The sequence below is a fragment of the Dermacentor albipictus genome, chromosome 9 (genome assembly GCF_038994185.2).
Source record: "Dermacentor albipictus isolate Rhodes 1998 colony chromosome 9, USDA_Dalb.pri_finalv2, whole genome shotgun sequence".
In the NCBI taxonomy this organism is placed as follows: Eukaryota; Metazoa; Arthropoda; class Arachnida; order Ixodida; family Ixodidae; genus Dermacentor; species Dermacentor albipictus.
This window is the reverse complement of record NC_091829.1, coordinates 10533914-10550678: the sequence shown is the minus strand read 5'-3', so window position 1 is coordinate 10550678 and position 16765 is coordinate 10533914. Positions and strand designations below refer to the sequence as shown.

General features: G+C 49.0%; 2 protein-coding genes across 7 annotated transcripts in view; one reads left to right on the top strand and one right to left on the bottom strand.

Moving 5' to 3' along the window:
- The window catches only part of LOC135911154 (excitatory amino acid transporter 3-like), a 31690-nt gene extending 27203 nt beyond the window's left edge, over positions 1 to 4487 (top strand). For both annotated transcript variants that reach the window (XM_065443325.1, XM_065443324.1), the window contains exons 10-11: positions 1651 to 1785; positions 4259 to 4487. In XM_065443325.1, coding sequence (XP_065299397.1) covers positions 1651 to 1785; positions 4259 to 4409 — 286 coding nt within the window. In that variant the 3' untranslated portion in view covers positions 4410 to 4487. The remainder of the gene's footprint in view (positions 1 to 1650; positions 1786 to 4258) is intronic.
- Positions 1 to 16765, bottom strand: part of LOC135911155 (acetylcholinesterase-like) — a 36230-nt gene that overhangs the window by 8734 nt on the left and 10731 nt on the right. For 4 of the 5 annotated variants that reach the window (XM_065443326.2, XM_065443328.2, XM_065443329.2 and 1 more), the window contains exons 4-6: positions 14435 to 14655; positions 12914 to 13114; positions 9936 to 10160 (exon numbers count right to left, since the gene is read on the bottom strand). In XM_065443326.2, coding sequence (XP_065299398.1) covers positions 9936 to 10160; positions 12914 to 13114; positions 14435 to 14655 — 647 coding nt within the window. Of the gene's footprint in view, positions 1 to 4902; positions 5783 to 9935; positions 10161 to 12913; positions 13115 to 14434; positions 14656 to 16765 lie in introns of those variants that run through there. The other variant, XM_065443327.2, reaches the window with a different exon arrangement.

Here is a 16765-nt window from a genome sequence, read left to right as displayed (position 1 = left end):
CTCTAATTTAGAACGTACCAAGGTTTTGTAAAGTGTTAACTTCAGGGACGATGGGGCATCAAAAAAGTTTCGACGCAGATAACCAAGCATGCGATTGGCGTTGTTAGTTACATATTCTACATGCGTATTCCACGATAGATTAGAAGAAATATGAACACCAAGGTATTTATAGCTGTCAACAGATGGTAATAACATATTATTTAGGTGGTAAGTACGCGGACAATGATTAGTGCTGTGGCGAGAAACCTGCATACTTTTACATTTAGTTGTATTAAGTGTCATGAGCCATTGACTGCACCATTCAAATACCCTATCTAGATCACGTTGCAAATTGAGATAATCGTCATGGTTAGTAATTTTCTGGTAAACCACGCAGTCATCTGCAAACAGTCGGACAGTTGAGGAAGAAAGGCAAGTAGGAAGATCATTAATATAAATCAAGAAGAGCAGAGGGCCCAAAACGGACCCTTGCGGGACACCAGATGTTACGGCAGAATTACGTGAAGAGAAGTCGTTAGCCGTCACATACTGACTACGGTTAGAGAGAAATTCCTTAATCCATGCAAGTACATTGGGGTCTATGTTAAGTTGATTAAGCTTGAAGATAAGTAGATCGTGTGAAACGGAGTCAAATGCCCTAGCAAAGTCTAAATATATGCAATCGGTATCAAAGTCATGATCCGCGTTAATAAACAAGTCGTTAGTAAAACATAACAATTGCGTTTCACACGAAACTGCTTTACGGAATCCATGCTGATAAATGCTGAAGAAGGAATTGGACTCAAGGAATTCAATGAGGTGCGAGTATATTATATGCTCTAGGATTTTTACTGGAATGGATGTTAATGATATGGGGCGGTAATTATTGGGAGAATGTACATCACCAGATTTATGCACTGGGACCACCTTCCCTATCTTCCAATCAGAGGGTAGTGTAGACATCTGTAATGACTGTTGAAAAAGCTTTGACAATATCAGTGCAGAATAAACTTGTGTACACTTCAGCATTTTTGATGAAATACAATCTGGACCGGCCGACGAAGACATTTTTAAGTTGACAATCAGCCTTTCGACACCAACTGCATCAATAGCGATATACTACAGTTTAATGAACAGGTGAACTACGATTACTACAGTTTAATGAACAGGTGAACGAACCAACGAATGTGCCAATCAATCAACCTGTATTAGAACGTAACTCTTCTATTGCTGCTTGCGTTTACGCGTGAATACTGTAGAACGCCGCTGCTTTTCTTTGGAAACGTGATTACATTAAGAACCTAAAATTTAGCTGCATGTTAAAAAAACACAGGTGGTCAAAATTATTCCGGAGACCACACTACGGTGTGCCTCATAATCATTTCGTGGTTTTAGCACGTAAGACCCCAAAATTTAGATTACTTATTTAACATTAAGAACTTTGCGTTTTACTGCACACACCATGATGCACTTTTCTGTTTAGTTTTTGTATCGAAGTAAACACTTTAGGTGGCGGGAATCAGCAGGAGATAAATCAAGACTCTTCCTTTGCAAAACGTGTATAAAGGATCACAAGAAGGGTCCTGTTAATGAGCTCAGAAATCTATTATCTAGGGGAACTATCATACATTCATTCTTGCATTCATTCATTAAACTACGAAATGCGCGCAGCCTGACTGCCACGGTGGCCAGCGTGGGTGCAGCGGGCATCCCAGGAGGGGGCCTGGTCACCATGGTGATTGTCCTGCAGGCCGTCGGGCTGCCAGCCGAGGACATCGGACTCATCGCCACTGTCGACTGGTTTCTGTGCGTGCAGCCCTTTCTCTGCCCTCTCTCCACGGGCAGGCTGCAACGGTCGCTGTAACCCTTTCGCTCGTCAATCGCGCACAGTCATAAGAGCGTGGTCTCAATCGAAGGCTACACTACACTTCTGCCGTCATACAACAAAATGCTTCAGCACGAAATGTATTGCATCTAATGTATCGCAAAGAGAGGAAGACACCAATCGCTCATACAACAACGCAAACGAACAGTGAAGGCCACGAATAAGCTAGCCTTTTACGGTTGTTCAATGAATTTAAGACAAGAAAATGTCACTAGTAGGACAAGAAAACAGCACAAGTATAATACTTACCACGCGTTACTGTTAGCCCAAAGGCCCATACAGGGTGGGGTATAATCATAAAATAATATAAAACGATCGTTACAGACACGAGCGCTGCAAAAACCAAACCAGAACATGCAACACGCCTGCTTAAGTATAATGCGAATTTTACACAAGATTATCCGCTGATATATCAAACGAGAATCGCAGTACAGACTCCGAACACAAGCCACAACAGGAGTGCCATACATTAAATTTTCAACCTCATACACAGGAACTTCGTCAACAACACGAAGAACCATTTCGAACCATGTCATAGTGTACACGCTGCCTACATAACTGCACAAGAAAACCAATAATGTTAAGTGTGGCTTCATAGAAGAATAAAAAAATAACAGTACCAATTTTTCAAATTTTTCTGGAGAATCAATTTTGGTTACGCCATGTGGTAGCGCATTCCAATCTTCCATCGTTTCTGAAGAGAGGGAGTACTTAAATGCGACAACCTTTCCAGGTATCGGCATATATTGGTCCTTGTGGGTAGATTGAACCGATACTGAAATCCGTGACACTCAGTTTTATACATACCATTTACTGTTAAAATTGAAACAATTATGTTTCATTAAATAAGTACATTTTAGTCTAGTCACCTTTAGCCGCAGTGAAAGTGGGGCAAATTTAGTTGAGTTAGCACTTTTGTCACTGAATCCGTACGCCTATATTTCGACATAACGAACCTTGCAGTTACGCCTCTGTATTTTTCAGTTTTATTTACTAAGCTCTTTCTATAAAGGTCCAGTATTATGCTAGCATATTCCAACCCGGGACGCATCAATGCTAGATAGAAAGATGGGTGAGATTGAAAGGAAAGGGTGCATACTTATTAATTCAGCGAGAAAACAACGGAAGACACCGAGCTAGAAGGCCACAGGACGAGAGCTAGAAGGCCACAGGACGAGCGCTCGTCCTGTGGCCTTCTACCTCGGTGTCTTTCGTTGTTTTCGCGCTGAACTAATAACAATGCTGGGTATATGCACTAAGTTTAACATCTTGGGGAACAAGTTTAAGCCTACATCTTAGTGAACAAAGTTTGACCTCAGCGGGGTCACATAAATTAGTGATGTCGTTACATAAATATGGTGATTTTTTTTCTGTAATGCCTAACAACTGGAGGTCTAGAAGCTTGCGTTGAGGGGCTAGATGGTATGACATTATGAGAACAAAGAAAAACTGCGCAAAAAAGAACAAGACAGAGAAAGAACCACACGACACAGGCGCACACTAACAACTGGTTTAATGCTTCAACGCCTTTTTCCTAAAAACAACAGAACGCATGCGCACCAACCACAAAGAGCAATGCCGCTATCACGTAGTCAAGCCTAGAAACGCCAACTCCTTGCGGTACGAATGTATGGCAGCCTCACTATTTATCCGGCCCTAATCTTGCGATTTCTAAAGCTTCGATTACTTCACGCTCTTTCTTATCACTTGCGCGTCCGACAATCTTAGTCCTGCCAAAAAGTGGAGTACAAACTTTGCCGTACTTGTGCAGTCCTTGTGCGTGGTCCTAATGGGGGGGGGGGCTTAGGACCACGCACAGCAGGCTTAGGTTCTAACCAATCTCTCTCTCTCTCTCTCTCTCTCTCTCTCTCTCCTTACCTACAAGACCAGGGACGAGTGGTGCTACGAGCTAGCTTCCGTATCGTCATTTTTCTCGTCTATGCGCACACAGCCTAGCACAGCAATAATTTCGCCTTTTTTTTTTTCTTGTGGTAATCAACAGCCGGCAGTACTGGAGCGTGGAAAGATGAGGCTTCGATTGAAACGACCCATTCACAGCGGTCACCTTAGAGGGGTGACAGCCCCTTGCATGCCAGGGTCCCTTTATGGAATGATGATGATCTTTGCTTCTAAGCAGGCGAAGAAGGCAGACTGCCGTAGCACACCCGGAATCTCGAGTCTCAGATTTCCAGATACGGGGTAACACTGCATGTTTACGACAGGCACTGTCGGAGTTGTTCCAAACGGTCCGTTACGTGCATGCTTCGTTTGTTCAATCTATTCTGTGCCTCGGTTAAGAGTGTGTGCTTGCGTTCGTGCGTGCGCATTTGGCACAAGTTGGTGCTGGATCGCAAACAGTGAGACTAACCTGGACGGCAATTTTCTTGGCTGCAGCGACCGCTTCCGAACGGTTGTGAACGTGATGGGCGACTGCGTGGGCACTGCCGTGGTTCATCATCTGAGCCAAGCCGACCTCAAAGTGACGGCGCACAGCGAGGACGAAGATGGCATGTCGCTCGCCATCCGCCCCAAGGCCTTCGTGTGACCCCGGCAGGCCGGGCCTCGACGTTCTCGCGAATCGGCTTTTGTCGCAGTGCTATTAAAATCTCGCATCCAACCGGAATTTGGCATTACGTTGTATAGTGCAGGCTGCAAGAGACTCGCGTTTGGTGCAACGAGAGGCCAGCAAAGTTTAGTAAGGACGCGAGCGTGCTTTTTAGGCCGCAGAGCAAACGAATCTAATTTTTAAACATTCAGGTAGAACAAACCTTGGGTTGATATTTTTGCAAGCGATTGCTTGCGAACACAGCTCAAGCACATCGGCTAAAACCAGTCAAGCGGTCGTTGTTGTGTCTGTGAAAGTTGGTGCTGTTGAACACACGTCTATCGGCGTGTGACCGAGCGAAATCTCAGGCGACAAGAAGCGTTAGAAAGTAATTTGTTCAGAACACCTAGGTACTGTCTTGAAGGCTCGCCAAGTAGTGTCGGGCGATTCGTTACCGGCACAAAATTCGTCGCCACGTGATAAATGACAAAAATTAAATCGAACCGTTTAATGAAGAATATTCAACGATGTGTGCGAACTTGCTCACCAGCATGAAAATTTGAACGCTTAGCGAGTTTGACAAGTTTTACGCACTGTTGGCATTATGAAGAGAGAAAAATTGTTATCCACGCGAATGTGGCACTCGGCCACAAAGGCTTCGGTGCTAATGGCGGAGGTCCGAGTGCGGTATGTTCAATGTCGAGTTCAATGTCACAAATACTAAAAAAGATCACAGCAAGCATAGAATACCCCAATACGTGTATGAAATTCTTAAGCCAGTCAAAACTCAATGGCAAAAACAGTTATAAACTAGGCAACGTTGGGCGAATAGGCATCAAAATGTGTTTTCTACTCACTATCAAAACGAAGTGCACGATTGCGTAAATGTTTATGAAAGACATTTTGAAGTTCGCGGGCTCCTCACTATTGCGTCGAATTCTTAGCAACTGATAAGCTGAGATCCGCATGCTAAGTTCACCGAGTGGCGCCCGATTCGCTGACACACAAGCACCCACGCACGCAGCTGTCCTTAAATCCCGCATCCACTCCTTTACGGTTCATCTGCAGAAGGCCTTCGTGCTAGTAGCCACGGATCTCGGGGTCACAGCTCTCGGTGTAGCGGCGTTCTCGTGGTCACGGGTTTCGAGGTTTCTTCAGCCTTGCGAATGCTCGGACGGACTGCGCCTGCGCGGTAATAGCCCAAACTGGAGGGGCAGATGCCGGACGCTCAGAGATACCGAGAATTCCAGTACTGGCAGTACGATGAGCGTTCGTCTTTTCGTACGCCGGCCTCGTGAGGGTGTAGGTGCATGGCAAGCGAGGAGCCGCTGGACATCGGCGCCCACGGCTGGCCCATGAAGTCCCCTGGAACCCTGAGCGAGGCAGGACGACTAAATGTAGCCACCCTCGAACCTCAGCGGAAGGTGTGAGCGCAGCGAGATGAAGTTGTACAAGATAATCTCTGCTATTACACACCGTCAGAGCGCGTAATCTGGTAGCCGCGGCCGTGGCGCTCGGCCGAAGGTTTGAGACACGTAAACCGCGTGGCCGCCTCCTAAAGTCCACCGCCTCCCTTCCTGGACGCTTCCTGCGCGCCTAGATTAACACTCTGCCTCCCCTCTGACTCACCGGGTGCACAGTGCGTGCAGTGCGTGCAACGGGTAGCTATGCACCCCGCGAGTGGCTGGGTAGTCGCAGTCACCAGAGTCAAAGAACCACCGAATGCCGCATCCGTATTCCCATTACGTTCTACAAGAAGCGACGTTACTGCCATCCTCACATGAAACATGCGAACTTAGCGTACGCCTTAACAAGCCGATTTCGCAGTTTCGAACAGTGCCGAAAACGAGCACGTCAGTGAGGCATTAGTTCCGCATCCCCGCGCGGACATTATGACTGATTTTATCTCATTTAAGCACGTTGTGCATTGGCTTGCTGTCATACGTTTATGGAGAATTCTAAGGTGCTTTCTTTAATATGATTAATACGTATTTGATAGCATCTCTCTCGCGACTCTCTTCATGCGTGCGTGCTTGCCTTTTTTATAAGTCGTTGTTTTCTTCCTTTGTTTTTAACGGGCGATTTCATCAACTCGCGCCAGCTTCACTGCTGTCACGCCCCTAATGATGTCATGTCCACACGCTTTCCGCCACGGCGTCGCGTCGAAGGCAGCGCTATGCGTCGCCGTTGTCAACGTGACGGCTGCCGCACTCCACAATCATCGCGACGCTCGAACGCGCGCAACGGCGCATCTCCCACGGCGCGAGCTGAGGGGGGGGGGGGGGAGCGAAACGATACTCGCGGAGCCAGCAGACCATTAAACCGCGCACGTTTAAGCGGAGGCGGGAGCATCGAGGCGCGCGCTAGGCAGGGGGGGAAAAATCGCGCTGGAAGAATCGTTGTCGCCGCCGTCGTCGTCGTAAGCGGTTCGCTCTCAGCGGGGGACACCTTTCGCGTTCAACGCCGCGCGAGCAGCCGCACTCATTACCGGCGGAAGCAGCTCGCTGCGGAGCGAGCACGAGCGCGCGTCTCTGACTGCAGGCGCTCTATTTCCACCCTGCGTCACAACAGCCGAGCAGCTGGGTGTAAGCTACGAGTACCGAGGGTGTCGGGCGCGCGGCGAGGAAGCAGTGCAGCGCGATTCGACGGCTCGAAAACGCCCTAACGACGCTAAAAATACGACAAAGAAACACAGGCACTGACTTGTCAGCTTACCTGGAGAACTCCAACGCTCTATACAACTAGGAAAAGCGTTTGATGCGTTTGCTCGCCCTTAGACGGTCTTTTTTTTTTCCGCCCCGTTTTAGCTTTTACGTATTCGTTGGACAAATACGGCGAGCTGAGGTTTATTTGTTGCTGGCTTTCAGGCGGGTGCTCTATTTGGGCGCGCGTTCTCCGCACCGCTACAAATGAAGGCCTAACAGAACAATAATATCCTAATTTGCTTTTAGCATTCCTGGTTCAATATTTTTTGTTTAGGTTTTGTTAATATCACTAGGTTTGCTTCAAACAGATCTGCGAAACCTATGTACGTCGCCCTTTGTGGAGCTCTTGACGCAAGAACAATAATTTTGTTGGATCAGCTCGAGTAGATTGAGCTGTCAGGTCCGCACAGCAGCGACCTTGTGCTCAAATTCACGTACAGTCGCCCAAATCTTTAACTGGTGTGCGGGAGCGACGACTTTTCCGTGCGTCAGCGCCGTTTGACGGGGCGAGGCTGGAAACAGTCTGAGGCTAAGCGCATGCGGACAAAGCGCGCTCAGCTGGGCCCATCGTCTACTAGGCTGTTTCCAGCCTCGCCGCGTCATACGGCGCTGACGCCCGGAAAAGTCGCCGCTCCCGCACACCAGTTAAAGATTTGGGCGACTGTACATTCGTGCTTTAGTAAGTTCGAAGCTATTCACGTTTCCCGTTACGTGTTTAGTGAGCAACGTCGCCTGCTTGCTTTGTAGAAAAAAAGAGGAGCAGGCAGACCTCCCGGACTCAAAGAGAGGTTCTAAAATGCGGCTCACGTGATGTTAATAGCAATCAGAAATTATTAGTAACACTGTCATGTGGCTGGCCAGAACTATCACAGCGCATGCTGCAAATCTATACCACCAGTCGTTATCATAAGACGGTGCTGCAAATATGAAAGAACAGGAGCGCGACCATAGAGCGCACTTGTCAACTGCTATGAGGGCCCGCGTACGTCGGGCGAAAAAGATTAATTCTGCGTGCGGTACGCGCACCGCAATTACTGAGCAAAGTAAGTCCTGCCTCCCGCAAAGCTGCGTGGTCATAAGAATAGCGTACGCACAACAAACGCAGAAGCACTAAAATTATTTATAACTGTAACAATATCAACAAGGCGAAGTGCGTATCACGAATGAAGATGCACGGGAGAGATGTTTTTTTACGACGTCGCGCATGAAAGCGTTAAAAGGCGGCCAACGGAGACGTCTAGGAGCAACAACATCTCATGTCACGTGCACCTCCACGAAAGCGGGTTTATGACGACACCACGACGTGACAGGCACGCTTCCACAATCCCAGCACACTTTCGTTATTGTTTCCGCAGCTACGAACCAGCACACCACAGGGTTATGCACATCCCAACAGGATACTGACCCATATATGGTCCAACACAAGATGTCGTACCTGTATCTTCAAGCGCTAGCACACTTTTAAAGCAGACATGCTTCTGGCAAACTTAATCGGCGAGATGACGATGTATGCATATTCGCGGACATATTCGTAGACATTCGCAAAAAAACTTATCGCCACTTGCTATTCAACTCGATCAAGGACCTAAATAAAACGCAATATTCTGAAGACGCATTTTCCCTTTCGATGCTCTCAGACTGCAATGGGGCGCTGTCCTTCCATTCTAAGCACTCGGTTGGCCACCACTACGATAGATAGACCAAAGGTGTAAATGTTCTTACTAGAAGCTTGTAACATTAAACATTGCTGATATCAGTACTCACTCACAAAACATCCTTCATGGCAATCGTACTATGGCGACAGCGGCAAGCTTTGGCTAAGACTCAACGCACAGTAAACCCCAATAGTAACAGGCAGTTGTTATTTGTACACATTGCGTAGCGGGAAGGCGCTGATAAAGCAAGAGACGGAACATTTTGCATGTTCTGGCAATCAGAGTGCATCGTTCTTGGCACTGTCAACATATCGCCCCAACAACGTTGAAATTAAGGCCACCAAACCAACGTGTCGCAGTTTTACCAACAAAATTATGCTCAAACGTCTGGTCTTCCGAATTCACTCGAGCAGTCTGATAGTTTTGTTGCTTGAAAATCTTTGATGCACTACGTTAGAAAGCTAAACATTTGAGAAATCATATTTTTTTTTTTGTTTCAGCATGTTTCACTATACGTATGCACGGTTCAAACCCCACATCACGATAGCGCCTCAGCTTCCAGTAATAAAACCACTGTGCCGTAAGTGGTCTGGGTCAAGTAACCTACAGATGTCTTGTTAATCACACGCAGGCATCTTTTTCGACAAGATAACTGACATACAGGCATAGAGGTAGCCAGATAGGCCGGACGTACGCTCGCAGGGTGTGTTTTAATTGTGGTCAGCATTGAAACCAGTCTACCTTCACGGCTAAAAAGACAGCTTCGACCCGAATTATTGGAATGCACTTTGAACTAGTCTTCAACTTGACGCCAACTCGCGTCGACAAAAAGGGTAGGGAAAACGATTAACTGCATATTTTAATACACAGATCGCCTGCGAACCCAAGAATGTAACATGGGTTACCTTGTTTAAAATCTTGTCGGGGCTTTTACGTGCGGAGGATAACTTTCCACCGAGCTTTCAGGCAGGCTTCGATGCCGACTTCCCGGAGCTGTCTTCTTTGCCAGCTTCGTCAGAATCGAAACGAGACATAAAGTGGTCGCACTCTGCTTTGCTGTCTGTTTAGCAGTCTACGGCGGGTACTGGGACACAGCCTCAGTTTACGAGCAAGGCCAACAGCCAAATGGGTGCCTTTCCTGAAGCGACCACTAAAGGCGTACTTGCCTTTCCGCAGCAAAGCGCGCGACGACGCGCACCATCTCTCGGCTGAGCGCCCTGTCGACCTCGTGGAATCGCTCGGGCATCCGCAGCGGGACCCCGCTCATGTACCAGAAGGTGGAGCTGTGCGGAACGCCCATCCACTCGGGCACGTGCAGTGACGAGGTCGCGTAGCAGAACTTGTACACGAACACAGGCTGGCCACCCTTGGCATGCCACTCCGCGAAGAGCCTGCGTCGTGAGAAGAAACAACGCGCAAAGACACCTCGACAAACGCGCGCCGGGCGTGGTGACGTCGCATCGGCGAAAAACACGCACATTGGTGGTCCGACTATCTAGGTCCATCTTCCTTTCGTGTTTCTTGGTTCGTGTATGTTCACCTCTGCAGTGCATCAATTCACCGTCAGTCATGCCGTACCAAGTAGCTCCAGTCGAAGCACTTTTCCAGCATGCACTACGCAAGCATGTTCGGCGAGATTGACATCGACAGCCCAAGTCAAAGCTACGTCAGTTGCGTCACCAAATATGAAAAACGAGTGACGCTGGTGATGACGCTCTGTGGGTTGCAACAATATCGGAAATATTGCGGAGGCACTTCAGGCGTCAACTGCCGTCGGCGCGTACATATTACGCAGTGTGAAAATACAATGTATGCGTGTAATCCAGCATATCTAAGGACATCATGTGATCTCAGTGGGCGATAGCACGGCAAAAATCTCCCAGAACTGGCTACACGCTGAATCAATTCTGAATTCTGGAGTTTTACGCGCCCAAGCCACGATTTGATTATGAAGCACGCCGTAGTGGGGGACTCCTCATTAATTCTGACCACCTGCGGATCTTTAACGTGACCCCAATGCACGGGACACGGGCGTTTTTGCATTTCGACCCCATCGGAATGCGGCCGCCACGGGCGCGGGATTAGCGACCTCGTGCTTAGCAGAGCAACACCATAGCCGCTACGCCACCACAGCGGGTGGCTCCGCACTGTCGCTGACACAAACTTGAATAATCCGCTGCGCTCGACGCGTCAAGTTGAACTCGGCACCGGCCCAGTGGTTCTACCAGATTAAATGCTGCGATTTGCATTTATGGACTGAGTTACAAGGGGCAATTCCGCCTGGGGTTCAACGGAAGATAGAGGTCGGTATACATGGACGAGCTAAATTGTGTGTGTGTGTGTGTGTGTGTGTGCGTGTGTGTGTGTGTGCGTGCGTGTGTGTGTGTGTGTGTGTGTGTGTGTGTGTGTGTGTGTGTGTGTGTGTGTGTGTGTGTGTGTGTGTGTGTGTGTGTGTGTGTGTGTGTGTGTGTGTGTGTGTGTGTGTGTGTGTGTGTGTGTGTGTGTGTGTGTGTGTGTGTGTGTGGATTTTAACAGTGTCGTTAACTAGAGATTGAGCCTCCTGCTTCAAAAGTAACCGCAGCATGTGCGCTACAGAACTTCAAAAGCACTTGTCAGGTCTTGCTGGATATGTCCAGTGTAGGTCAGGTGTACCCGGAGCTCAATTCACGCAAGCGTTCTTATATTCGGAATGTGACCGCCGTCGTCAAGAATCGAACCAGCGACCTCGTGCTCAACAGCGCAACATGTTGCCGTTCACTTTACAGTAGCATAAAGCTTGATGCTACATTCAGTCAGACTGCAACGCTCCCTTTTTCCCAAAACCGCTTTGAGCTCTGAGTTCTATCCTCTCGTCTATCGTCAACCTCCCTCCCTCCTTTCATCTTTCTTTTTTCATACGTCGAACCCCTCACTGCTGGCCGCTGTCAAGAAAGTGCGTTTACAATGCGATTAGGCGCAGACTGTGTTTCCAGATAGGTTAGCACTAATTTTGTTCCGTTCCTTTTCTTTTATTTGTTTAAATATTCCAGAAGAACTGACCTCACGATGACCGTGGGCGTTAATGCGATTAGCTTCCAAGCAATGTTGCGACGCACCGTACGGCCACCGCCGAAACGCGTCATGCAAGAGCCGTGTACTGCAGCCGGGCTCCTTCCTCACGCTTCCCTCCTGTCACCCTGCGCCATCTAGCAGTGCGCGCGCGAAGCCCCCCTCCTTTTGCGTGTCGTCCGAGATTGAACCGGTGACGCGCCGGTACGTGGGAACGCTGAGAATTAATCCCTCGCTCGGCGCGGGCATTTGTAGCACCAAGCGTTAAAACGTCTGGGTGGTGTGTTAGAGGAACTTGTATGACGAGGTTTCGATTACGATCAGGATCGGATAAATGTTAAACGTTTTCTTTTTGTTTTATTGAAGAGCTGTATAAGGATGCTTGATAGATACAGACACAAAGTGACTAAATTAGGGTGTGGATTAAAATATCGTTAATAACCCCATTATTTGTTTTTTTACTGCAGTGGTGTTAAAATTGCACAGCGTCCGCCTCGCATGTGAGAGGTCCTGGGTTCGAATCCCGGCGCTCCTGGAAACCCACCGATTATTCAATTGGTACTACGACCCGGCGCTCATTTGTTTATACGGGCTCTCATCTCTAGAGGTGGCCCTACAGAGATTTGCGAAGGATTCCGGGCGCCCCTTGTCCCACCACAGCTTTGGTCAAATAGCCGCGCATTTGCCACTGCTGTGGGAGGCAAACGAACTCCGCCGAAGTGTACGTACAGCTAAATAGGCACAAGCGCGCTACCCGCACGGTGCTCGGCAACTAAGGGAGCTCCAGACATCTACAAGGACACCCACTTGATGAAAAGTTGGCTGCATGGGGCGACCAGATTGCGCTTCTTCTGTGCTCAATATGGCCTCGACAGGATTTCAAGGGGGCAGGACCCTTAAGAAAGCCGCGCACCAGGCCGGGGAACGATTGCGCCCATTTTGAAAGAACTAGTGGGTGCCTTGAGGCGGTGGGAACGCAGCGAAGGTGGAAGCTCTCTACCACAAGAACATGGCTGAGAATGCTAATCGCATTAATAACCAAACAATTACTGCATGAATTTTCTAGATCATCACTAGGAGTGAAATAGGTGAGCACCTGCAGGGACAGTGAAGCGCGGCGTCACCGAAAATGTCGGCGACAAGCCGCCTGAGATCCTCCCCCTGCTGCGGGGCTCCCCCTTTGCTGCTGGCTATCTCCAGGTAAGGCTCCATGGGTGGCCGGCCGGAGGGCAGCGGGATATTGTAAGTCTCGAGGAGGCCACCCACCATCTTCAGTGCCTCGCTCCGGTTGTTCAGCCTGTGCGCCAGTCACAACCATGCAATACTCTTCAAGTACACGCGTTAGAAACAATAGCACCGAGCGACTTCGTACACTGCTCGCTAACCTGTACCAATCATGGAGTCGTTAATTGCAAAGAGGATGTGCCAACAACCTGTTGCCTGACAGTAATCACTCCATCAAATTAGCTTAGCCACAAGATAAGCAAGATAATTTGCACACATTTCTAGTTGCTGCCTATCGTGCTTCTCTGGCTAATTTGACGAAAGGGAAGGTTCATCTGCGATATCTTGTATACGAAAACTGAAAGCAATCTCACAACTATGTATAGAAAACTCTGTGATTGTGTATTGACATACTTGGCTCTGCATCATCAATGTCATTTCTTACTATTCAAAGCAAAACGAAAGCGATTTCTAGGCAAAGTCAAGGGCCCCATTCAAGAAGGTCGGATCGTGTTTTGAAACTAAGGCACAGTGGATGCCGCTGAGCAGGCGAAAGAAAACCTCGAATATTTGCTGCCTTTGTGTGACTGTATGCTACGTGTACAGCACATATAAGCTTTTATTTGTATCGCCTTAGCGAGATTTATCGAGACTCTGGTCATTCCGAAACTAGCTACTTTGATCCAGAACGAAGCGCGACCAATCCGTCCTTGACTGCTTCCGTTACGTGCCTATTTGTCAAATTACACAGTTCATAGACACCCCTTACAAGTACATCTTCCACTCCTCCAAAGATGGCAACCACCAAAAGAGCTCGTACGAGCTCGTAAAAAAGCTCGAGCTTATACTGAATAAAAAAAGGTAACCAACCATTCTTATATTTACTTTACCGCATCACCTTCTACTATAGTCCTAGACATACGGCCAGTTCAACTATGCCTTTCCCTTCACACTCATCTATTTTTATTTAATGTAGGCTATACGTTTCCGCAGAGCATTCATGCTGCCGAGTAATAGCAAATTACAATGGGTGAACCACAATACAGTGAACTTCAATAAGATTGCTCTCACGAAGTCTCGCGCCAGCCTATAACATGTTGCACCGATACTGTTGCTATAGCGGCTTCAAAGAATTTCAATGTGCTCTTGTTCCCCTATATACTTGAATTCAACATAGGAATTTCCAAGAAAGTCATGAACTTACGCCGCGTGTTCCGGCTTTTGATTGCATACGCTCACTATCGACCTGCGGTTGACAGCATTGTACAACCACTGCACTGTGGCGTTCGCGACCAATCGCCAGAACATTGTACGTGCTTAGCGCAAAGCGCGCACATAAAGTTGCCAGGCTCCGTATGCCAGAACTCAAAGACCGCGAGTACGGGAGTCACACCTGGGCGGCTGCTCGAAGCATCGGCGTCCAACGAAAGGGCTGCCCTCGTTGCTCGACGTCCCGATGAGCAGCGGCACCGGTAGGTACTTGGACTTCCACGGAGATTTGGGAAGGAACGAGTTCCCGTACGTTGCTACGAACGAGCTGAGAGAGCTGGACGCGACTCGCTCTTGCGCCCACAGCAGGTCTTCGGCCGGACGGCTGCGCAGGCAGGCCAGAACCTGAGAGCGCACAGTGGTAGCAGTTAGTCACACGGGGTACTTATCAAAGCCGTGGTTCCTATACTCCGGTCATCATTTGCTGGGATGTCGTCACTAGCAGCGATAGCGTTAACTGTTGCTGGTTTATCTAAATTCCAGGGGCGCTCCCATCAACATTTTCGATTCAGCTGGGCCGAACACAAAGGAACATAAGTATATTTCATATGTAAGAAGCGTGGGGCACAAAAAGAAAAGAAGAGGACGATGTGCGCCGACCGGTCCGAACGGCACGAGCCCTCGAGGCGCGTCACCCGAGGTTTGATCGGAGAAGCGGCGCCAAGCTGGGATTATCGACGTGGCTCTTGGCCAAGAAGGTTGAAGCACCAGCTTCGTACTGGCGACGGGACCCATGGAGGTTCGGACAGGCTCGTCGCTGGCAACCCAGGGTGTAGCCGTCGACCTCGGCGACGTTCCCTGGACCTGCTGCAGCCTCTCACGGCGCTGCCGGGCACTCTAGAAATTGGATCCCCCTTCTTCGGCAGACCAGCACGGACGATAGACCCCGGGGCTTCTCGTTGGCACACGGAGAGGTAGCGGCAGAGCCCGGTGTTAGGCCTAGCCAGGCAAGCCTGGGTGCGACGTCACCAACATAGCTCGGAGTGCCGTCACCCGAGACGGAGGAGCTGGCCGGCCGATACCAAGGAAGCAAAACTTGCGGAGTCGGCGGGAGCGCCGACGGGGATTAAGAGCCGACGCACATCGGACTTGGCGACACGCACCACGACTGAACTTAGGAAGAGCGTCCCTTTTGTAAGCGTGCGGCCATAGGCCAGGGTTCCCAGACTTTCGCGCGGAACCCGCTAAGGACGAACGTAGGGGAGAATAAGGACATATATAGGCTACTCAAGTGTGGAGTTTATTTTTGTCAGTTGAGTTTTGAGTGTGTTTTATTTTGGGTGTGTTATTAGCAAAATCTGTTTGCTGTGCTCGCCTGCGTCTCCCGACTCCATCTCTCCCAACATCCGCACGGCCCCGAGATCAGTGAGTGACAGTATAAGAAAAAAAAAACAGTGGTAATGCGCGCTGTTGGTCTCTCTTAAAATGCAAAAATATTGCAGCGAAGTGTTGTAAGGCATCAGTAAAGTATATAAACGTCTCTCGCCCATTCATTTTAAGCGCGAGAATTTCTTTTTCTTTTTCATTTGTAAATACTTTGTATGACGAAATGTGCTGTTTTCCACGCAGAAGTAATGAGGCGGAATCGCAGCCGAACCCATTCATATTGTTACGTAAGAAGACGCAGATGAAAAGCTATATACAAGTATATTCAGAACGTAATACGCCGCACTTGGCCAAGAGGCAACAGGCCGCGCTAGCGTCCAATCGTCGTCGTCGTCTTTTCACTTCTCGCCTTTTCGTCATTGGAAATACTGTTCCGTAGCACTACCCCCGGCAGCAAAAGCGCTGTCCTGGAGCGACTAAAGGCCAGACTCGGAAGCAGGGTAGTAGGCCTTGAGCCTATATACTGGCGTGCACGACATCACTAGATGCCAGAGTAGAGGACAAGGATGAGCTCACAGGAGCAATTTCGTACGTCACAGGCGTCACCTGGCGCAGCACGCGCTAGGGCCCTGTGTATCGTGAAAGGAGGTTTTATGAAAGTCCGACGTGACGAGAGGGAGTCTACAGGAGCACGAGCGCACCAGGCGAAAACTACGTCACGGTGGCGGGCATTGTACTGACGCTGCTGAGTGGTTTGCGAGTCCGTCAGTCGAGCACGGGAAAGCTGGCATGAATGGTCGGCGAGGGCGATGGCGTCGCGCGCATACTCGCTTGTTGAGATCGCAGCAGGAGGAAGTGCCGTGTCAAGGGTCAAGGTCGGTTGGCGACCGTAGAGTATATAAAATTTAGAAGATCCGGCAGTGTCATACCGGCAAGAATTATAAGCAAATGTGACGTGAGGAAGGACAATGTCCCAGTCGTGGTGGCGCTTGGAAACGAACTTGGCCAGCATGTCGGTAAGAGTACGGTTTAACCGCTCTGTCAAGCCATTGCTTTGAGGATGGTATGAGGTAGTCAGCTTGTGTTGAGTGGTGCAGTAACGCACAATGTCGGCGATAACTACCGAGAG